Source organism: Perognathus longimembris, chromosome 23 (genome assembly GCF_023159225.1).
Source record: "Perognathus longimembris pacificus isolate PPM17 chromosome 23, ASM2315922v1, whole genome shotgun sequence".
NCBI lineage: Eukaryota > Metazoa > Chordata > Mammalia > Rodentia > Heteromyidae > Perognathus > Perognathus longimembris.
In genome coordinates, this window is record NC_063183.1 from 17,435,740 (window position 1) to 17,460,153 (window position 24,414).

A 24,414-nucleotide genomic window follows, 5' to 3' on the forward strand; every position below is an offset into this window, starting at 1 on the left:
CCTGCGGAGCGCTGGGTTGCCTCCTATTCCCATGTGTGGTTCTCGGTTTCTGTATCACCTATGTAACCAAGCTCCTGGTATTAAATTCCCTCCGTGGTAAATCTTGAGGAATGACGAATCTCTCTTTCCTGGTCAGGCTCCAACTGACACAATCTGATTACACCATTATGCTTCTAGAAGGCGACATAAAGAATTAAAAGAGGAGCCAGGGAGCTGGTGGCCCAGACCTGTAATCCTCGATACTCTCAAAAGGCTGAGATCTGAGGATCACCGTTCAAGCCAGTCTGGGCAGGAAAACTCTGTGAGGCTCTGATCTCCAATAAATTACTCAGAAATAGCCAGAAGTGGCACTGTGGCTCAAATGACTGAGTACGAACCTTGAGAAGAAGAATCTCAGGGATAACATCCAGGCCCTGAGTTCAAGCCCCAGGATGGTCACAAAAAAAAAAAAATTCAAGAGGTAAAATAATATAGGCTTTGCTTCCCAACATACATTAAAAGGGGGCTGGGAAGGTGGCTTAGTGGTCGAGTGCACGCCTAGCATACATGGAGCCCTAGGTTCGATTCCTCAGCACCACATAAACAGAAAAAGCCAGAAGTGGCGCTGTGGCTCAAGAGGTAGAGTACTAGCCTTGAGCAAGAAGCCAGGGACAGTGCTCAGGCCCTGAGTCTCCAGGACTGGCAAAAAAAACCAAAAAAAATATTAAAAGGTATGTTATCTGCTATTAATAATTCATGAAGTAGATATTGACCATGCCAATTTAAAGGAAAGCAACGGTGAGTCTTCCTGGAGAGAAGGCTGTGGAGCTTCAAATGCATGACAAGAAACCTAAGAAAGCCAACCTCTATACTTTTGTTTCTCAAAACACCTATTTTGGAGAAACCATGGCCACAGCCACAATGACAGTAGCAGTCTCTTCCCCCAATGCCCCCTGCCCCAAAGCACTAGGTGGTTATTGGTGGTAAAGGACTTTCATGCTGTATCAGCTGCTAGGGAAAGGCAGGTGACCAACCTTAGCCATCAGCCCAGGCTCCAACCTGCCTTTTGTCAGGTGCTGTGGGCTCACACCTATATAATCCGTACTACTCAGGAGGCTGAGCTCTGAGGAGTGTACTTCAAAGCCAGACCGGGCAGAAGAGCCCATGAGACTCTTATCTCTAATGAACCATCACAAACCAGAAGCTTGAGCTGTGGCTCAAGTGGTAGAGCACTAGTCTTGAACAGAAAAGGCCCAGGAACAGTGCCCAGGTCCTCAGTTCAAGCTCCACCCCGCCCCCCCCCCAAAAAAAAGCTAAAAGAAGAAAAGGATCAATGATCGAAAAAGACCCACACAAGGTCACAAGGACGGTCTCAAGGACGGCATCTGGGCTGAAGGGCAGCGTGGGTTCCCAGGGTATCCATCCCCCATCCTCAGGGCTGGGGGGGCTCCTCGCCTGGACTCTCCAGAACAGCTCCGCGCATCCCCACCGCCCCCACCCCCCGCCAAAGCCCACTTTCGCCAGGCATGGGTGGCTCAGATCTGTAATTCCATCTACACAGGAGGCTGAGCACTGAGAATCGCAGTTCCAAACCAGCCCAAGCTAATTGGCGACCAAAAAAAAAAAAGCTGGAAATGGAGCTGTGGCCTTGAGAAGAAAAAAAAAAGTTCAAAGACAGCTCCTAGGCCATGAGTTTAAGTCCCAGGACCTGCGCGCACACGCGCACGCACACACACACACACACACACACACACACACAGCCCCATCTGCTGTAACTACATTCTATGCCAGATACTTTTCTGTCAAACTTTTTTTTTCCCAGTCTGGAGGCTTGAACTCAGGGCCTGGACTCTGTCCCTGAGCCTCTTTTTGCTCAAGGCTAGCTAGCACTTCTACTGTGTATTTCTGTCAGCCCCGGCTCGCTCCCATCTGCCTCCTCAAATCCACCCCAGCCAGCTAAGGAGGAACAGCAGTGAGCTCACTGTGTTTATTTATATTGTTCTTGTTGCTCAAGGCTAGTGCTCTATCACTAGAGCCACAGCTCCACTTGCAGCTTTTATGCAGGTTAACTGGAGATAAGAGTCTCTCAGACTTTCCTGCCTAGGCTGGCTTCAAACCTTGATCCTCAGATCTCAGCCTCCTGAGTAGAGAGAGACACAGGTTTCTATTTTTGTTCCTCCCCCATGAGGCTGAACTGATCAGGTCTGAGCTGTCAATCAGCTGGGCAGTAGCCACTCCAAAAGCCAGTGTACCAATGGGACAGGAAGGAAAACCCACAAAATTCTAGATACTCCTATACAGAGAAACCAAAAGAGGACAGTCTCAGGAGAAAATCACAAAGGTGCAATACCCAAGTGCCTTTCACATGTATAAATATACATACTGAAACCAACTTCAAAGAGATGGAAACAAAGGACTTTTTTTCTTAAATTGTTTTTCCTTTTTCTTTCTTTCTTTGTTGTTGTTTTTGCCAGTCCTGGGGTTTGAACTCAGGGCCTGAGCACTGTCCCTGGCTTCTTTTTGCTCAAGGCTAGCACTCTACCACTTGAGCCACAGCACCGCTTCCAGCTTTTTCTATATATGTGGTGCTGAGGAATCGAACCCAGGGCACTTCATGTACACGAGGTGAGCACTTGACCACTAGGCCATATTCCCAGCCCCTGATCCTCCTTCTTCTGATGACTCCATATTCTTTACCTTATAGATGGTGAATTCACATGCAGGAGGGTGGGGGGAGGGCCCAGAGTCTGAGAACAAAGGGTGAAAAAGTGCAGTAGCGGAGCGCACTGGACGTGGGTGAAAGTGCACCTCACAGCTCGAGGGAGGAGAGGGGAGGGAGGGAATGGGGGAGAGGGAGGGGACAGAGGATGCTGTACAAAAGGAAATGTGCTTCTTATCTGATGCACGTAAATGTAACCTGGCCGTATATCACCTCTAAAACAATAATAAAGTAAATTCGGGAGTTGGGGGGAGGGTGGGAGGCTGCACACATCACAGCCGGAAAAAGGGTAGCTGGCTCCACCTCCTTCAGACAGGCCCTACCATCACAGCAAAGCAATCTGGGATCACAGAGACCATAAACACAAAATTAAAAGGTAAAGTAAAAAGGGGAGGAGATGTTTACTGGAAGCTTTGGTTCTGCTGCCCAGAAAATAGAGGGCTTTTTTTAAAACACACGCATATATATAACGCCTCTGCTGCCCACCTTAAGAAGTATGTAGTTTGCTCTATATAAGGCTTCTTATCTGCCATGATAAGAAGCAACACTCAGCTTGCAGCTGGAAAACCTAGAATAATCGCGCAGGAGGAATGATGGCCTTGGCCGCTTCCGGGCCTGACAAAGCCAGTCCTGCATTTTCTTTGTGATCGTGGAGCTAGTAGGACAAACCCGAGTTGGTTTTTGTGCTGGGACTAGGGCTATTTCTCCCTGTGGGTATGCTACCACTTTGAGCTCCACTTCTGGCTTTTTTGGTAAACTGGAGACAAGAGTCTTACAGACTTTCTTGCTGGCTTCAAACCATGATCCTCAGATCTCAGTCTCCTGAGTAGCTAGGATTCTAAGTGTGAGCCACTGGCATCTGGAAAACTCATTTTTTTAGGGGGGTGGGGAGGAAGGTCGGTCATGGGGCTTAAACTCAGGGCCTGGGCCCTGTCCCTGAGCTCCTTTTGCTCAAGACTAGCACTCTACCACTTTAAGCCACAGAGCCACTTCTAGTTTTGAATGGTTAATTGGAGATCAGAATCTCCTGGACTTTCCTGCCCAGGCTGGCTTGGAACCATGGCCCTCAGATCTCAGCCTCCTGAATTGCCAGGAATACAGGTGTGAGCAAACTGGATTTTTTAGTGACAGAGAATTACTCCCATCCACACCTGAAATGCAGCCACCACAAGGCAGTCCTAGGAGCTCTCCTAGAACCAAGAAGATATTAGGTACTTGGCATTTCAGGGAGCAGACAGAAAACACTTTCCAACTATGTAGACAATTAAGGTGTACAGATGGTAATCCTTAAAGCAGGAATCTGGCAAAGACTTCTTTCAGCCTCCCGCATAAAAGGAAAATAGAAATGAGCTGAACCCTGGTGGCTCACGCCTGTCATCCTAGCTACTCAGAAAGCTGAAATCTGAGGATCCAGGTTCAAAGCCAGCCTGGGTAGAAAAGTCCATGAGACTCTTGCCTGCCTTTAACCACAAAAAGCTGAGATGGAAGTGTGGCCCAAGTGGTGAAGCGCCAGCCTTGGGTAAAAATGCTGAGGAACAAAAAAAAAAAAAACACACAAAAAAAACAAAAACACTGAGGGACAGTGACCTGAGTTCCAGCCCCAGGACTGGCAAAAATAATAAATAAAGAACGCCGACCTAAGCTGTCTTCAGAGTACACCTGCAATCTCGCCAAGTTGGCAAAGCCTCCCGCTAACCCCCACTCTGCCCCGCCCCGCCCCGCCCCCTCAGGGGTGGGAGACCCCTCAAAGTCAATCATCCCAAGTTCTTTTCTCTCGATGGCTCATGTTACCTTTGCACCCCTTCCCACCGAAACGGGCCTGCCCCTCTCCCCCAGGAACCAGGGGGCAATTCCAACCCCACGAACCTATTTGCTTTGCTCAGACCCACAGCTCAGAAATTCATCAGATATCTTAGCTTGGAGGGAGCCAGGAAGAACCAGGCGCCCAAGGAATCGCTTCAATGCTCCCTGGCTGACCACACCCACTCCCACGCCCTTTCCCAGCTCCCAGGATCTGGCGGGGCACTGCCAAGGATCCAGCACTAGCCAATGCCCGTGTTGGTTAGGGTTTCTTACTTCCATGGGGTGGGGGGGGTGCGGTAATGGTGGGTTTAATCCGCTCCAGTTCCGTCTCTGGCTCCACCCTCACTTAGTACTCTTATTTCCTGAGCAGAAATAACCAACTGCAGCTGGTTCCACTACTTCAAAGCTATTGAGAAACCACTGACCCAGAGATGTGACAGAACTGGGACTCCAAACCTCAGGGCAACTGTTCAGCTGTGGCAGCTGCTGACAATCTACATACACAATTCAGGACTTTTCCTTTCTGTGTGTGTGCGTGTGTGTGTGCATGTGTGTGTGTGTGTGTGTATCTATACTGGGGCTTGAACTCAGGCACTCCCCCTTAGCTTTTCTGCTCAAGGCTGACACTGGACCACCTGAGCCACAGCTCCACTTCTGCTTTTTCTGCTGGTGCATTGGAGATGAGAATCTCATGGCCTTTTCCTGGGGGCTGTCTTCGAACTGAAGTCCTCAGAGCTCAGCTTCCTAAGTAGCTAGCTAGCTGGGTTTGCCACCATGAGCCACCGGCACCGGATGCTTTTCTTCCTCACTAACCATGGTCACTTTCCACCTAGAACACTTACTTGCCTGCCACCCTGACCCACCACTTTACATAAGCGTTGACAACTTTCAGGCTTAGTCCCGTAGACCCACCAGAATCATTCAGGAAAATTCAAAAGTACTGGCTACCCAGCCCCCACCTGCAGAAATTCTGAAATGCAGCATCCACATTTGCATAAGCAGGCAAGGTCAAGAACCTTCCATCGTGACCCCAACAACCAAGTCTAGATGATGAGGAAGTGAGAGTCCTACTCATCACAGCTTTCTTTGAACCCCAAACCTCTTTCCATCCCATCCTCAAATTCAGGGGCCCTAATTTCTTGCCCCTGAGTGACTGTAGTTATGATTGTGAAACTACCAGGATGAGTCACATGAGTTTATTTCTTTGAGTGCGTGAGCAAGAATTTGAGTTCGAAGGTGAAAGAAACTTTAAGGTGCTAGGAAACCAACGCCTTCGGGTTGCAGAAGAGGAAGCCAGGGGCCGGGGTAGCAAAGTGACTCACTCAAGACCAAGAAGCTGGTTTCTGCATAGCAAAGGCATTGCCACTAAACTAGAAAGACAGCCAGCCATATGGGAAAGGATCTTCACCAGCACAGCAACAGACAAAGGCCTAATATCTGTCATCTACAGAGAACTCAAAAAACTAACTTCCTCCAAACCCAGTAAGCCAATTATTAAATGGACAAAGGAGCTAAAGAGAGACTTCACAGGAAGAGATAAAAATGGCAAAGAAATACATGAGGAAATGTTCAACATCCCTGGCAGTAAAGGAAATGCAAATAAAACAACCCTGAGATACCACCTAACTCCAGTTAGAGTGGCCTATACTCTGAACTCAGGCAACAACAAATGCTGGAGGGGGTGCGGGGAAAGAGGAACCCTTCTCCATTGTTGGTGGGAGTGCAAATTAGTACAACCACTTTGGAGAACAGTATGGAGGTTATTCAAAAAGCTCAGCATAGACCTACCCTATGACCCAGCCATACCACTCCTAGGCATCTATCCTGAAAACAGGTCTCAGGATACCATAAAGACATCCATGTTTATCGCTGCACAATTCACAATAGCCAAAATATGGAAACAACCCAGATGCCCCACTACAGATAAATGGATACAAAAAAATGTGGTACCTGTATCCAATGGAATACTACATAGCGATTAGAAATGATAAAATATTGGTATTCGCAGGGAAATGGTCAGAACTTGAACAAATAATGTTGATCGAGACAAGCCTAGAACACAGAGAACAAAGGGGCATGGTCTCCTTGATATATGACTGTTAGGGTGGAGGGGGACAGTAGAGATCAGGTCTTCGAAACAACAAACTTCTTTTCAAATGGTATTTCCACATGTTTGGGTCAGCGACTTTACATTATGTATCTAAAACCAAACAATTACTAAACATAAAAAGGTCTAGAATAGACCAATCAGTGGATCACAATAGCTCAACAGCTATGTACACATGATTATATAAGATGAGGATAAGCAAAAACAACAAGAAGGACACAGGAGGATTCTACTGTTGATGTTACATTTAAAGTTCTAGGTGAATCTCCTGTGGCGTACCCTACGTGGTTACTGTATATGATTTTGGTACACTGGATATTGTATATATGCCTACCTGATCTAGGGAAGGGAAAGAAAAATGAGGGTATAAGATATCACAAGAAATGTATTCAGGGGCTGGGGATGTGGCCTAGTGGCAAGAGCGCTTGCCTCGTATACTTGAAGCCCTGGGTTCGATTCCCCAGCACCACATATACAGAAAATGGCCAGAAGTGGCGCTGTGGCCCAAGTGGCAGAGTGCTAGCCTTGAGCCAAAAGAAGCCAGGGACAGTGCTCAGGCCCTGAGTCCAAGGCCCAGGACTGGCAAAAAAAAAAAAAGGAGATGTAGTCACTGCCTTATTATTATGTAACTGTACCCCCTCTGCACAACACCTTGTCAATAAAATTCAATTAAAAAAAAAAAAAAAGATCATGAAGCTGGAGCCGGGCTGCCAAGCCTCTCTTCTTTGCATCACCCAGGGGTTCCCCCTGGTGACAGATGCCAGCCAAAGGACCAAGGGGTTGCTCACTTATGCACCATCTTACAGAGCGCATGGGGAGGCAGTCGTATGTCTGAAAGGTCTTAACATGCCTGGAAGGAAAACCAGCGCTTCTCTTTGAAAAAAAATAAATTCTTAGGCCCACTGATAAGACAAGTTGGAAAAAAAAATTGATGGGAAGAGCCCTTCGCAACAGCCAGTTTAACCCCGCCATGAAAGGGCGTTCTAGGGCGCCGCCCCGGTGAGAACTCACTGCGGCTCTCAAAATCTCTAACCAATCTGCAAACGCCGCTCCTCTCCTTCCTGCATTTCTATCGCCTTGCAGTTGCAACCTGGCTAGAGGCACCGATCACCCATGTTCAGGGCTAAATGAGAATGTGTTCCAGCCACGGCCTGGTTTCCCCTGGCCTGACACAAAGCCTCAAGTGAAGCCTCATTTCACCATGGGCAAAGTGTGTAGCGTTTTCCAATTCACTGATGCTCGGCCACTCCCAGACCACAGGAGCCGGGGGCACCTCCACCACCACCAGTAAAAACAGCTTAGGAAAGAATCTGATGACAGCACACTGGACGCTGGTGGCCATGCCTGTAATGCAAGCTCCAGCTACTAGGAAGGCGGAGGTGGGAAGGATCACAGTTTGGGGGCCAGGCCTGGGCAGAAAAGTTAGCAAGACTTCTCAATGAAGAGCTGGACGCATTCCTAGGCACCTGTTAGCTTAGCTACTGGGCAGACTCACATAGGTAGGTGACGCCCAGGCATGTGCCTGAAAAGGAATGGAGACTATACCACAAGCATCGGTGGCTCACACCTGCAATCCTACCTACTCAGGAGGCTGAGATCTGAGGATCAAGGTTCAAAGCCAGCCTGGGCAGAAAAGTCCCTAAGACTCTTACCCCCATTTAACCAGGGGGAAAAAAAGAGCCTAAAATGGAGGTATGGCACAAGTGGTAGAACACCAGCCTTAAGCAAAAAAGTCAAGTGAGAACAGGAGGCCATGAGTTCAGGCTCCACTATCAGCACAATAAAAACTGCTGGGTATGGGTAGCTCACGCCTGCAATCCTAAGCTACTCAGGAGACTGAGGTCTCAGGATCACAGTTCAAAGTCAGCTTGGGCAAGAAAAGTCTGTGAAACTCTTAACTCCAATTCACCCACAAAAAGCTGAAAGTGAGGTGTAGTCAAGTGTTAGAGGACTAGTCTTGAGCAAAAAATGCTCAGAGACAGGGCCCAAGCACTGAATTCAAGCCCCAGTGCACGCACACACACAAACGCGTATATGCACACGCGTGTGCAAAAATGAGGACTAGCGGAGTGACTTGGTAATAAGAGTGCCTGCCTACCCTGTACAAGGACTTGAAGTCAAACCCCAATGCCACCAAAAACAAATACACAAGAATTTAATGACTCCGATTCAATTAAACAAGGCCATGAGGAAAACATGAGCACAGTGAACCCAGGCATTCAGAGAGGGGTCATGAAGTAAGAGGAGTGGCAGAGAGTTCTGGGGATCTCTCTATAAGTTTATCCTTCTGTGAATGGAAAGACCAGAGCCCAGGAAGGTCAAAATGACCTTCCTAGGGCCATTGAGCAAATCTCCGCTCGCGAGAGTGGCCGGGAGACCTGAGCTCCACAGGACAATCAGGTGGAAGCGAAGTTCCTTCCTGCTTGCTCTCTTGCTGACTCAACGCCTTTTTGAATGTGGGGCTCCAGAAACCAATACCACAGCAGGTTGTGGGAGGAGGACAAAACAGTTCAGGTTCAACTTCAGCCACTGGGGGTGAATGCCAAGAGGGGAGCCACACCTGGGGTCTACAGCCCCCAGAAGTTATCTCCACAATGGTCAGAAGTGAAATCAGAGAGAGAGAGAGAAAGAGAGAGAGAGAGAGAGAATCCAGCTTGCCATACTGATTTTGCCCATCTGGAGAGAATGATATCCTTATGGCTCCATTTTCTCATGGCTAAGAGTTAAACTAGATAGCATAAAAATAAAACACATGGTGGCCAAATATGATATACAGAAAGGTGCTGGTGGCTCACACTTACAATCCTAGCTACGCAGGAGGCTAAGATCAGAGGACCAAGATTCAAAGCCAGCCTCGGCAATAGGGTCTGTGAGATACTTATGTCCAATTACCACCAAAGACAGAAGTAGAACTGTGGCTCAAGTCGGGGAGCCTAGTCCTGAGGGACTAGAGCCGAAGCTCTTTGGTGGCTGTGTGTCTGAGAGTGGCTCACATTTATAACCCTAGCTACTCAGGAGGCTCAGATTTGAGGATCGTGGCTGGAAGCGAGCCCAGGCAGGAAAGTTCATAACTCTCTTATCTCCAATTAACCCCCAAAAAGCCAAAAGTGGAGGTGTGGCTCAAGTAGTAGAGCTCCAGCCTTGAGAGTTCAAACCCTAGTACTGGTGCGCACACACACACACACACACACATTCACAAAAGCCCGTTTGTGAACTATGTTGTTTCATTCTCCCCCTCCCAGTAACCACTTCCCACAAGAACCCCAGTTAGGCAACCTTGTCGCCCACAAAAGAGAGAGGACTATGACCACATTTCCCACTTCTCAACAGGTGAGGGTAAACCTGGGATACCACTGGTCCTCCATGAGCTTACCCTGGGGGACAGGGATGGGGGGCTTGGGGAGGGGTTGCCAGGCGCTGGTGGCTCACGCTTGTGTCTCAGGAGGCTGAGAGCAGAAGACTAAGGTTCAAAGCCAGCTCAGGCAGGAAAGTCCGCAAGATGCTGACCTGCAATGGACCACCAAAAAGGAGGCAGTGGTGGGGAGACCTGGAATTCAGATCTCATGAGGACAGGATCCAACCTCACCCACAGGGCCTTGTTGTGCCCATGACACCACGGTTCAGTTCCCGTGACAATTCTTCAATGATCTGGGACACCACACTGATTCCTTTGTGCCCACATGCGTGCCTTCCTGTGACTGTTGGGAACTGAACGGAAATGGAGGAGACTCAGTAGAGCCACCGAAGTGAATGGTGATGTTCTCCAAGAAGGTCCCGTCCAATCTGTATGAACACGTTGTTGGGCTTTTGCTCAGCCTGTCACTTGGCCCTCGGTGTCACCTCAGCTGCTATTCCCTGGAGCTCAACCACAGGTGGCTTGGAGAGATGAGAGAATTCAGCGCCCTCTCGGACTAGCAATCCATTATTCAGGACAAGAGAAGAAGACCAAGATTTGAGGGGATTGGGGCGGGGGGAGCCTGGAGGAATGAAGAACAGCCCCAACACATCTCCACCGGCTCCGGACTACTGGGGGCCATGTGCTCACTCCATGATCAAGTACAGATCACTCAGCTTCCACAGAGAGAGAGAGAGAGAGAGAGAGAGAGAGAGAGAGAGAGAGAGAGAACACTCATTTTTTTGTTTGTCTTGCTGACTGTGGGGCTTGAATCCAGGGCCTGGGCACTGTTTCTGAGCCTCTTTGTGCTCAAGGCTACTGCTCTAGGACTTGAACCACAGCACCACTTTCGGTTTTTAAGTGGTTAGTTGGAGGTAAGTCTCATGGACTTTCCTTCCCAGGCTGGCCTTGAACTGCGATCCTCAGATCTCAGCCTCCTGAGGAGCTAGGAGTACAGGTGTGAGCCAATGAGCACCCAATGCTCACTGTTATTTTTAATTCCTTCCTTGTCTCCTTCCAAGGCTTTGGCGGAAGCATGAGCCACAAAACTTTCATCATCCCCTGCCATCTAAATTTTGGCTATGATGGAGCGGTGAGACAGGGGAGCTCTGGCCCCAGAAACCCCTGCTCCTGCCATTAAACATCACGGAGGCCAGGCCTAGTGGCTCATGCCTGTAATCCTTGCTACAAAGGAGGCTGAGATCGGAGGACGGAGAGTTCTAAGCCAGCCCAGGCAGGAAAGTTCATGAGACTCCTATCTCCAATGAACCACCAAAAAGCTGGAAGTGGAGCTGTGGCTCAAGTTGTAGAGCTCTAGTAAAAAAGCCCAAGGACAGTGCCCAGACTCTGAGTTCAAGCCCCAGGACACACACACACACACACACACACACACACACACACACACACCAAAACAAAATCATCACCCAGGATGCACTGGGCCTTTGGCAGATTCCCGAGACCTAATGACGATACAGACACCCTGTACCTCATTTTCACACAGCCCATGTATCGTCTCTACCCCCACCTGTCTCCCCTCCCTTCTGAGTAGCCATTAGCATAGCCAAATGTTCCCTAACTCCATCTCACTCATTAGCACACGGAGGCTCAGAGAACTCATGTCACTCAGTGATCTGTCTGCCCATGGTCACCAATGCCATGAATGGGGGGGGGGGGGGTTGTGCCAAGAATCTGAACTCACAGCACGCAAGCCATTCATTCCGCTCATTTCCAAATGTGGTCCAGGTTCTAGAATAATCCCTAGACACAAAACTACCTTAGGAAAAAAATCTTACCATCGCTCAGCACCACGTTTTCTCGGGCCTGTAATTCTAGCTACATCTGAGGATCAAGGTTCAAAGCTAGCCCAGGCAAGAAACTCGTAGAGACTCATGTCTCCAATGAACTTCCAAAAGGCTGGAAGTGGAGATGTGGTTCGCGTGGTGGAGTGCTAGCCTTGAGCAAAAATGCTCAGGGACAGCGCTCAGGCCCTGAGTTCCTGCCTCAGGACCAGCACAAGAAAAAGACAACCTACAATCTTAGATAAGCAATAACTGCCTCTAAACAGATAAGGCAATCTGGCGATCTCTAAATGGCCAACAAGATTTCTATTCGCACTCAGTGATGAGCAATACTGATCTTTAAAAAAAAAAACACACACACAACAAAAAAACCTATTTTCTTGATTTGTCTTATTCTTTATTTCTTCAGACAGGGTCTCAACTGTGTCACTCAGGCTGGCTTCAAACTCACAATCCCCCTGTCAGTCTCCGGAGTTCTGGGATTACAGGCATGCATTACCACAGCTGGCTTATTTGACTGTTTGGAAATATAACCTGTTTTTTGACACCCTGCATTCCGCTTCACTTCCCAAGGCTTCCATGGCACCAGTCACCCAATGATCACCTGAAGACTCGCCCAGAGCTGAACGACAATCCCTCTGCTCTCCTGAAGGCCAACAAGACACTATTTTCAACCTGCTCCAGACATAGCCTAAAGCGATCCCCAGGGTGGCCTATGAGGTTATGGCTCTGACCTAGATAATGGGCAGCAAACCTGCTGTGACTGGCCGTGGGGCCAGGGGAGGAAATGAAATACAAGCAACAGGGGTGTTAGACACCACTCCCCGACTTTAAAACCTCCTGGAGGCTTGCACCGCGAGGGCCAGACACCGAGCTTGGCCGACCCAAGTGTTTGGCAATATCCTTCCTCAACGCCTCTTCAACCACTCCCTCTTCCACACTCTGGCCGCCTGGGGACTGCCCTGTGGTTCCAAACTCCAGGCCTTCCTTTCCATGCTTAATCTGGCCTGTCTTCTAGACAGCCTCCCCACCCACTCCCACGCTTCTATTCAGCCGCAGGGCCTCACACTGCCATCCTCCTGTGAAACTCCTCTGACAGCAGGAGGATGGCTGCACTTCCTCTGAGCTCCCAGGAAACATTCTGTCTGATCTGTCTGTGTGCACACTAGGGCTTGAACTCAGGGCCTAGGCGCTGTCCCTTAGCTATGCTCAAGGCTAGCACTCTACCACTTGAGCCACAGCGCCACTTCTGGATTTTTTTGGTGTAAGAATCTCACCGACTTTCTTACCTGGGCTGGCTTAGAATCTCAATCCTCAGATCTCAGGCTCCTGAGTAGCTAGGATTACAAAGGTGAGCTACTGGCACCTGGCCTTTGCTAGGCTGATTCTCCCAGGAGCTCATGGAAACTGTGCTTTTCTGTCCCTCTGTCTGTTTGCAGACAGAGGATTTCACCTCTGGGTCCCATAAGACCCAGCACCATGTCAGTGCTCCAACCAACAAGCTTCCACTCTGTGGTGTGGTCTCCACCCCACCCTGGCAATGGGGATGGCAGGGAGTATCGCTCCTTGAGTTGCTTTTCCTTGACTCTAGCCAGGCACCAGTAGCCCAGGCCTAGAATCCCAGCTTCTCAGGAGGCTGAGATCTGAGGATCACAGTTCAAAGCCAACCCAGGCTGCAAAGTTGGTGAGACTTAACATCTCCAATTAACCACCAAAAGCCAGAAGTGGAGCTGTGGCTCAAGTGTTAGAGCTCTAGTCTTGAGTGGAAAGGCTAAAGGACAGCACCCAGGCCCTGAGTTCAAGCCCAGTACTAGTGCGCATGTGCGTGCATGTGTGCGCGCGTGCACGCGCGTCTGGGACAGGTCTGAGTGAACACACACAGGCAGGCCTATGTACTGCGTGGCGAACGTCCAAGGAAGGGCAAAGAGGACAAACGCTGAGCTGGGAGATGTTCTAGCATCTTCCTTTGACAAGTACTGGGAGAGGATCTAGATAGAAGTCTGCGTGAGAAAATCTCCAAATCCTTGCTTTCACAATGGAACGTGGAGACCCAAGAAGCCCTGGGTCTCGGCTTCCCCTTCCCCCCCCCCGCCCAGCAATACTCTACAACTTGGGGAGCATCATGCATACCAAAGAGACTCCCCAGACCACAAGTCCAAGTTGTGGCTGATTCTTCCCAGCCAGGGGCCCCCTGCCCAGATCTTGGCCCCTAGGTGTGTACCCCACTGTCCGTAGCAGAGTCTGCCCTTAGACAGAGAGACTAGAAAAGAAGTCAGAGGAGGATGGGGAAGCAGCCATGGGGGAGGGGACAATGGAAAGGATTGGGGTGCTGTATATGATCTGGAAGGAGGAGAAATCGCTCTAGATGGCCTTGGCCTACGTGTTCCTCACTCTACGAAGAGCCAGCCAGGAGAACGGTCAAGGGAGACCGTCTAGGAAAGAACCCCATCTTGCGTAGCTCCAGGAGAAGTCCAAGGTCCCGCACCCACACACCCAAAGCTATGAGCTGACCATTCCCACAAGCCAATGGCAGGTATGCTGGCCTTCCCACTTGGACCCAAGAAATGTCGCAACGCTCAGCCTCACACAGGTGCACGCAGAGGACAGCCATGGGGGCCTGCGTGAGTCACTTCCACCTGCTTCCGGATCTTACCTGCCCTCCCCCTCCCCCAGGGGGCACTCATTCCGCAGGGTCTGTTCTTAGTGCTATTGTTTTCACTCAGCTAAACAATGTGAAAAAATGGTGCAACTGGGCCAGGTGCTTGTGGCTCATGCTTGTAATCTTAGCTACTCGGGAAGCTGAGATCCGAGGGTCACAGTTCCAAACCAGACCACGCAGGAAAATGCGTGAGGCTCTGATCTCCAGTTAACCAGCAAAAAGCTGAAAGCTGGAGCTGTGGCTCAAGTGATAAGTACCAGCCTTGAGGGGAGGGGGAGGGGGAGCTCAGGAAGAGTGCCCAGAGTTGAAGCCCCAGTACAGGCACCCCAAATTGGGGGGGGTACTTCCTGTCCTCTCCCCTCTGTTCCCCAGATGTGACAAACCATTTTAGGGAGTGAGGACTTACGAGAGATGGCAGAAAGAACTAGAATCTTCCCTGCTCAGAGAAGTGAAAGGTGCCTGGAGTCTGAATCCAATGAGGCTCAAGGAGTTTACAACCAGGAGGATTTGGAGGGAAAGGGAAAAAAACCCACCTCCCTCCTTCCACACTGCTCTGGGGCACTTGTAGCTACTCAAAAAGTCCTTTCTGGATCCATTACTCCACACTTGGGCTCAGCCCAGAGGTGATTTTTTAAGGAAACTATGCCTTCTGGCATTTTTGAGCTGTGACAGCGTAAAAACAGACTTTTAAAAACCACACACCCAAAATGCATTACTATTTAAAAGGGGAGAGGAGAGAGAGAGAGAGATGGAGAGACAATGCCTCCCTCCCTCCCCCAAGCTACAAGGTGGCTTGGCTTCGCAACAAAAATGATCAGATTGAGAATTCTGTAGGTTTCCAAGGCAAAGCCACATACAGTGAGTCCCTAGTCCCCCAGCTAAACCGGCAGGAGAACTTGCCAGATGGGAGGGAGGGAGAGCCACGTGACACGCGGGAGAAAGACGAGAAAGACGTCTTAGGGAGGGAATTTGCTTTTCATTTCCTAGCTGGGGTTTAAACTTGTCACTTCCACCACCGCTGCTTAACAAAAGGCTGGCTCAAGCTTACGCAATCCGGGTGCAGTCTGTCTTTATATAGATGCTTGAAAATAAATAAGGAAACCTCCTGGGTCAACACTCGTGTAGGACCAAATATCTTCCACAGGTACCATCTAGAATGCCCACCTCTTACATGGCACCAATTTTAGGCATCTGCGGTCATTAGTTTAAGTAAACTTCCTGCTCTGGGAATAACCAGAAATAGCAACAAAGCAAGAAAAACTGCTCCTTGCCTCTCAGAACACACATCCTCCACATCTTTATTCTAGTATTCAGATGTTGTTGTTGTTGTTTTATCCCTTCCTAGTTAAATTTTACTGATTTAGAGTCAGAGGGTAAGGAAGAAGTAGAGAGAGCAGAGGGAGAGAAAATAATCCAAGTAAAAGGCTGAATTAAAGTTTGGTTACTTCCACTTATATAAATTAACCGGCTGATATGGTCTTGGAACATAGATAATTAGACCAGATCCGTGAGTGGGGCACTGGTGGTTCATGCTAGCTACTCAGGAGACAGAGGATCACGGTTTGAAGCTAGCCTAGGCAGGAAAAAAAATTCATGATTTATGGACCCATCGGTGGTGTGCAAAGGGAAGCTTCTAAACTGCTTGAGGGAAAACCAAATTAGGAAGGTCCTCTAGGTTTACCTAAGCCTGTTTACCAAATAAGAACATCTGTGACTCAGAAAAGTTAAGTGACTTATCCCAGATCACACAGTGGCTAATGAGAAACAGCTACATCTAGAACCATCCAGTCTGCTGCCTCCTACCCCAGAAAAGACCATATATTAGTGCTTTTTGCTTTGTTGTTGTCTTAAAGGCCTGGATTCTATACCTGATCTTTTTTTTTTTTTTTTTTTTGCTCAAGACTAGCATTCTACCACTTGAGCCACAGATCCACTTCCAGCTTTTTGGTAGTTAACTGGAGATAAAGCGTCTCATGACTTTCCTATCTAGGCTACCTTCGAACCTCAAACCTCGGTCCTTAGATCTCAGCTTCCTGAATAGCCAAGACTACCGACATGAGCTGCGTAGTTTACAGTGTTTGTTTGTTTTTCTGACCACATATATGGGAAGAAAAGACCTGCTAGAAAAACTTTAACCTAATCCAAAACTAGCTAACTTCTTAATGAATAGTCTTCTTCAATGTTTCCATTTCAAACTGAATTTGTCAAAACAGAGCCCAGCAATACACTCGTGCGGCATGCGCTTTACAGCAGGGCTGCAAATAATCAACAGCCCAAAATGGGACCGGGGCTACAGATCTGTCATTTTTCCCACTGTTAATGAAGTCAAAACAAAGAATAATGTCACACGCACAGGCATGTGTGCATACGCACATACATACGCACACAGAGGGTCAATAAAACTGTATGGCTTCCAGCACTTGGTTTCTTAGCACTGAGAAAACTATTTCCAAATGAGCTAAGACCTGAATACATAAAGCATTCCTACAACTCCAAAGAACCCCCTTTTGGACCAGCTGGTGGGCCTTGGTCCTGACTCTACGCCTTGTTTCCCAGCAAGCACCTGGCAGGAAAGAGAAGGAAAGAGAAGCAGGAAGCAAGCAATGGTAGCTCACACCAGTCAGCTCAGTTACTCAGGAAACCAAGATCTGAGGATCAAGGTTCAAAGCCCATCTGGGCAGGGAAGTCCATGAAACTCTTATCTCCAATGAAGCAGCAAAAAAAGCCAGAAGGGTGGCTCAGAAAATGGCCAGAAGTGGCGCTGTGGCTCAAGTGGCAGAGTGCTAGCCTTGAGCAAAAAGAAGCCAGGGACAGTGCTCAGACCCTGAGTCCAAGGCCCAGGACCGGCCAAAAAAAAAAAAAATTACACCTCTTAGCTGGGTACTGGTGGCTCACACTACTCAGGAGGATGAGATCTGAAGATTGAAGTTTGATGCCAGCCCAGGCAGGAGGGTCTGTGAGACTCTTATCTCCAAAAAACTACCAAAAAAACCCCAAAAAGGCAGAAGAAGTGGAGCTGCGGCTCAAGTGGTAGAGCACTCACTAACCTTGAGCAAAAGAAGCTCAGGGACAGAACCCAGGCCCTGAGTTCAAGCCCCAGAACCAGCATGCATACACACACACACACACACACACACACACACACACACACACACACACTAGGGCTTGAACTTAGGACTCAGAGCTTCCCACTCTGCTTGACTTCTGCCTTTGGAAAAAAAATTATTTTTTGGTGGTTAATTGGAGATAAGTCTTTTCTGGCCTCGAACCTCAATCCTCAGATCTCAGCCTCCTGAGTAGCTAGGATGACAAGTGTGAGCCACCAAAGGTACCTGGCCAAAGGTGTCATTTTCACAGGCAACTGTTGTTGGGTACTAAAAAGTTGCCATGAGCATCCTGTACACTAGAAGCTGTCTCTGACCTGAGCTTGCGTCCTACGGCCCAGCGCAGATTCACTTGCCTCCTCTCCTTCATGTCCCCCCCCTTCCTCCCACAGATAATCACAGCAAGGTGTTTGTCCAGCCCCTTCGTGCCCAGTATCCTGGAATGAGAATGAACACAGCATGGGTGCCCTGCCTCTGTCATCACAGAAGGGACTTGCACGGAGGACCCAGTAGATTCATTCCACCATGGAGGGATTTGGAAAGTAGTCAAAACATACTTCCTTCAAGCTCTCTGATGTGCAAAACACTTCCTCAGGCCTGAGTTCACTGGTGCGGACAGGAAGTGAATTCCCAAACCCATCCAGGTAGTAAAAAACGGCAGGGCTCGAATTCTGGGGTCCTCCCTCCCACCCCACCCCCCAAAAAATGGGGCTGTAGTATTTAATTTTCAACCACAATGATTTCTACATTTAAAATCGGCTTCCTAAGCTAAGCACTGGTGGCTCAAGCCTCTCATCCTAGATACTCAGGAGGCTGAGATCTGAGGATCAAGGTTCAAAGCTAGCCCAGGCAGGAAAGTCCATGAGACTCTTATCTCCAATGAATCACACACAAAAAAAGCCGGAAGTGAAGCTATGGCTCAAGTGGTGAAGCACCAGCCTAAGGGACAGGGGCAGTGCCCAGGCCCTGAGTTCAAGCCCCATTACCAGCACAAAAAATAAATAAATAAAACATCACAGACCCTCTCCCCTAAAAGTTGCTCCATACTAGCTCTCGCATTTCTTCTGATTGCTAGGACGACAAAAGAAACAGCAGGTAGACACTCCAATAATGCCCTATTAATGTTTCCCTCACTGAAACAAGCTCCCCACTGGCAGATTCCCTTCTCCCATGTATCTCTTCATCCTTCCCTGGGGCCCCTAACACTGACTCAGTTAAGGGAGGGGTACAACAACCCTAGTGAATCAACAAACTGTACCTGTAACATATGCTACGCAACTGTGAGGAATGAGCCATCAGCAACATGCATCTGCCCCGACAGAGTTCCCAGAAAATGCCTGCATCAGACACCCCAGTCAGGTAGGCCCTGTGGAGACACCCCTAACCAAGGTTAACAAGAGCTGGACGGGAGGGGGGGGGTGTCTCCCTGGCAGCTTGCTACTGATGCTTTACAAGTGACACCGAAGTCTATAAGTCCGAGAGAACATCCCGCAGGCCCCTGGTTTAGTGTTGATTATGATCTTTTCCCTGTTTTCCTCAGGTGAGAGTAGCCTGGCAAAGTCCCAGGGGGGAAGGCTGAGCATAAATAAGACCCTAAGTTCAAATCCCATTACCACCAAAGGAAAAAGAAAAAAGTGATTCACGAGGCACTAGTGGTTCACATCGGTAACCCGAGCTACTCAGGAGCCTGGACTCTGACAATTAACATTGGAAGCCAGACCAGGTAGGAAAAATCTGTAAGATTCTTATCTCCAACTAGGCAGCCAAAAGCTGAAAGTAGAGGTGTGGCGCAAGTGGTCGAGGACCAGCCTTGAGGGAAAAAGCTAAGGGAGAGTGCCTGGGCCCTGAGATCAAGCCCTAACACAAGCTACACACACACACACACACACACACACACACACACACGTGTACACGCATGCTGCAGGAGAAGGCCATACTATACTAAAAAATGAGGAGCAGGAAGAGGAGGAGGAAGATCTTTGTGTCAGACCTACTACCTGGTTCAAGTCTCCCATTTTTCCCTCTGGATTCCATAGTTTGATGCCAAAAAGTTCAAACTTAAGGCTTTGTAAAGCCTAAGTCTGGCCCAGCTCCCAACAAGTAGGCTGAATTGAACCCACGGCCTCATGCAGGCATCCTACTTAAGAGCTACACTTGAGCTACATCTCCAACCTGTTTTGGTTTTGTTTCTGAGCCAAGATCTTGCTGCTACTTTCATGCTAGCCTGGCTCACACTTGCCATCTTCGTCTCAGCCTCCCCAGCGGCTGAAGCAGCAGGCAGACACCGCCACTTCGAACTTCCACTCCACTCCTACCTACACTTGCGTCTGTGTGGCTGCTGGTATCAAAGGCTAGCCTCCTACCACATAGGTGACATCGCTTCAAGTTCATCGCTTGAACCTCAGTAAAACCTGTTATCACTCCAGCCTTCCTGATGACCGAAAAAGGCTAGAGAGAAAGGCACATAGAAGCCAGGCTGCTATGGCCAAATGCTGCCAGGTGCTGATCAGTATCACGAACCAAAGGACTCTTGTTAGACCTCCTCAGGCTAAAGACTCCTCAAAGCCCGAATCTCCAAGAATATTCTGAACCCCAGCCTCCCTTGCCCGCAGTGGGCCGGCTAAGTTACATGCTGCCCTGTGTCTCCAGAGCCAGCCTTCTCAAATGCCGTAGGAAGCAAGCAACAGTGCAGCCTACAAGGTTGCACAGACACGTGGGCATCAAGAGCAGAAGGCCACCAGCCACCTCCCCAAGACATGCATGGCCTTTACTTTTCTGTCCACAACCAAAACAGCAGCAACTGTTGCCAAGGGAGACAAGGTATCCCCCGAGGTGTGGGCACACAATCCAGAGATACAAATCTATCTTGTTTGGACCTACCCAAGCCACTGGGTTTGTCTGCTGAGAGGGCTGGAAATGTGGCTCTGTGGTAGAGCACTTACCTAACTCGGACAAGGCCCTGGGGTCAATCCTCAACATGAGAACATAAAAGAAAACATCTGCTTCACTGGGTGCTAGTGGCTCACACCTGTAATCCTAGGTACTTAGAAGGCTGGGATCTGAGAGCTATGGTTCAAAGCCAGCCTGGGCAGAGAAGTCCCTGAGATTCTCCACAAAAACCCAGAGTGGAGGTGTAGCTCAATAGTAGAGCACCAGCCCTTGAGTTCAAGCTCTAGTAGTGCACACACACACACACACACACACACACACACCTGTGCTTTGGCATTAGGACCCTTTTAGATGGGAAGAAGCTTCCCAGTTCTACCTCAAGTCACGAGAAGAACAGGGAACGAGCGGACTGGAACTCTCAGAAACATTTCCAGAGTTCACACGCTTCCTCAGGCTGAGGGCTACAGAAGAGGAAGAGGAAGAACAAAGCCATGCTTCCCGGAAAGTGAGAACGGACTAAAAGACTGAACAAGAGCAGAGTGCCACGGCCCACCCCTGGCGAAGGGCACTTAGCACTAACAAAGAAGGCTCAGGCTGCACAGCCCAAAGCTGCCCCTGGGAGCAGGGGCATGTGGGGTCCGAGCCCCGAATTCCCCCATGCAGCCTGTTCGTGCCTCTCTCCTCTGAAGAGTTCTCCAGCTGAAACACAAGGTCCTCTTAGGCCTGCCTTATCTGTTGCTCCAGGGGCTGCTTTCCTTCTATCTCTCTTCAAGGACTTCGTAAAACCATAGGAAAATGCCTTGTGAATTGTGAAGCACTTTCCCCAGCTGCCTGGATTTTTGTTTTGTTGAGGTTTTTTTTCTTTAATAACTGAAACTGCTTCCAGTGAATCTCAATGCACTACTCCTTGATGCACCTGTGCAGATTAGAAAGACAGTTTAGACACATCGCTCCCGAGATAAAAAAGCACGGCCCTCCACGGGCCTCCTCCAACCCGCCAAAAGTAAAGTGAACTAAGAACCAAAGCTGAGACCAAAACCAGGGGAGGGAGGGTCCATTGGACCTTCACACCCCTTCCCCTCCCTGAAGCCTACCAACTTTGGCTCAGGAAATCAGAACCCCAGTGTAATCTGAGAGCTATGTCCCCTTATTGACTGGGATCCACCCAGTTTTGTTTTGCAGTGTGGTGTTTTTTTTTTAATTCTTTAAGTGAACTACCAAATGCAGCAGTGGTTCTCACTAGACACTACGTTGAAAAGGAACTATACAACTTTGTGGGTGGGGATAAGAGGGAAAAACTGGGAGAGAGAGGGAGTGAAGGGGTGACTCTTTACACCTCACTTATGCAATTGTAACCCTTCTAGACATCACCAATATAATAACAATAAAAAACAAATAAACAGACTACTTTTTCAAGTAAGCAATGCTGAACATGTGTGGCGCTGATTTCAGGGAAGGCCAGCCGAGGGTGGCGGTGGCAGATGTCACTGGGGGCCTGCTGACGAGGCTGGTGGCTCTGTACAGCTGCTTCAGGCAGGTGGCCGAGGAGGGTACATGCCAGTCCTTGCGGCTCAGACCTTGGGAACCCTCTACTCATTCCTCTACAGCCTGGGACCAAGCATACCGCCCTTCCCGCCTCAAAGAAAACACATGTACCTTCTCTCTTGGTTTGGAACCAAGGCTTTCAAGGGGGGGGGGAGTAGAAAACAGAAGGACAAGGCACCCCCACCCCCAATTCCCAGCCGGACACCCACCACCAGAAGGCCCTGAGAAGCGGATAGGAGTCACTGACCCCTTCCACCAGCCATCTGTGAGCTCCCCGCCCCAGACCTCGCTAGCCCCGATGGGAAGGATAAAGGAGGTCAGGACAGATGGCCCAAGCGCGTCGGGAAGGAGGGCTCTACAGGAATGCGGGGCCGGCCGGTGGGAGGCCCGTTCGGGGAGTGTTTTGTTGTCGGTGTGGGGCGCGAGCTGGCTTCACGGTGTTCTGCAGACCGCAATCTTTTAGACTTAAAAAGAAGGAGGGGGTTTTGTAAAAGTCACTCAGGGGTGGGGGGGTGGGGGGGAGTGGAAAGGAGAAGACCCCGCTCCCCGTCCGCCCTCCTCGGCCCTCCCCGGGTGGCAAAGTCTGAGAGCGCAGCAACTAAGTGCGTGCGTGCGTGCGCAGGGGGCGGGCGCCGGGCACCGCCGGGCTAAAAATACTCGATGGAGAAAAAACAAAACCCAGAAATTAAAAATGCTAATCCCCCAAGGCAGAGAAAAGAACGGGGAAGGAGGAGGAATCTGCCAATCAACCGGGCTCTCCTCCACCCCCCCCCCCACAGACCCCTCCCCACCTCCCCACCCCCGTTCGGCACCCACAGCCCCGGCTGTACCGACCGCATTCCTGGAGACCCCGGGACGGAAGGGAAAAAGAAAAGGCGAGGCGCGCGCGGCCAGCTCCACGAGCGCGGGCCGCGGGGCGGAGGAGGGGCGCGGGCCGCCGCGCGGCCGAACAAAGCGGGGCCTCAACTTGGGAGCCCGCAGCTCCTCGGGGAGCGAGGGAGGAAGAAGTGGGGGGCGGGGGGGCGGTGAGAACCGATCTCGGCGGTGCCCCCCCCCACCTCCTTCCCCGGTGGTCGGGTGAGGCGGGGTGGGGGGGGGTGTTGGAGAGGGCGGCGAAGGCGAAGGCTCCGAGCGGCCGCGTGGAAGCCGAGGCTCTCCAACGTTGGCAAAGCCCCGCGGAGGTTCGTTCGGTGGAGGGTGGAGTTCCTCCATCTCCACCCGGCCCCGGGCCCGCCCGCGCTCTCCGCGGGGGGCTCCCCCCACCCCCGGCACCCTTGCACACTCACGCGCACACGCGCGCGCTCCCTCCCTCCCCCCCCCCCACCGCACACACCTGGGGATGGTGATGCACTTGGTGTTGACGTTCTGCGTGGTGATGGCCTTCTCCAGCTCGTCCAGCTGCCCGGTCTTCTTGAGCTTCTTCACCAGGCTCTTCACCGCCTTCTCGCACCATTTCTCCTCCTGCCCGTTCTGCTCGCCCTTCTTCCAGCCCAGCAGGCGCTTCACGATCGGCGGGGTGAAGGGCAGGATGGACGACATGGCTCCGGCCGCGCGTGGGCGCTCCCCCCCGGAGGGGAGGGGGGGCCGAGGGGCTGGGACGCGGCGGGACCGACGGACGGACGCCCCGGGGCTGGTGGATCGCGGGGGCCCGCGCCGCCGCCCCCCACCCCCAACTTCTCCACAACTCTCCGCGAACTTGTCGAGGCGCCCGGCCGGGCCGCGGCGCTGCAACCCTGCGGGGCTCGGCGCGCGGCCCTGCGCCCCCAGCGGCTCCCACGCGGGAGAAGGGCGAGCGGCCCGCGCAGAGCGGGAGCACCCGGGAGCGGAGCGGGCGGGCAGGCGGGCGGCGCCGGGGCGGGCGAGGCCCCCGGGCGGGCGCGGGGCGGAGGCGGTGGCCGCGAGGCTCCGGGTGAGTGGCACAGAAAGTTTGGGTTTCCGCACGGGGTGGCTGTTTTGGGTGCCGCCTCCGGGAAAGGAAAAGTCCAGCCCCCACTCACACCAAACCAAACTTTGCCCGTCCCGATCGCCTGGAGGAGCGGCTCCGTCCGGCCTCGGCGCCCTCGCCTCCCTCCCGGGGGCCCTCCTTCTCCTCGGCCGCCGCGTCCTCGGGCTCGCTCGCCCGCTCGCTCGCTCGCTCGCTCGCAGGGCCGGCCCGGGCCGTGCGCCGCGCTCCCGCTCCGCTCCCGCCCGCTCCGAAGTCTATGTTTCATGCAAATCCGCGTGCAGCCTCTTTTCCATCGCTGTCACCGCCCCCTCGACGCCGGGGCTCCCCGCTCCTCCCCTGCGCCCCGCCGCCTCCCCCTCTCCCTCCCCGCTCTCCCCGGGCGCCCGGCCCGCCTCCCGATCCCCGCCCCGCGCCGCGCCGCGCACGCCCACGTGGGCGACCCGGCCCCGGCGGCTGCCCAGCCTGCGGCGC

At 51.2% G+C, this 24,414-nt stretch overlaps 1 protein-coding gene across 1 annotated transcript in view; it reads right to left on the minus strand.

Moving 5' to 3' along the window:
* Smad3 (SMAD family member 3) overlaps window positions 1–23,747 on the minus strand; it is a 98,276-nt gene extending 74,529 nt beyond the window's left edge. Inside the window, exon 1 of the mRNA XM_048333216.1 lies at window positions 23,332–23,747. Coding sequence (XP_048189173.1) covers window positions 23,332–23,537 — 206 coding nt within the window. The 5' untranslated portion in view covers window positions 23,538–23,747. The remainder of the gene's footprint in view (window positions 1–23,331) is intronic.
* Window positions 23,748–24,414: the final 667 nt, after the last annotated feature.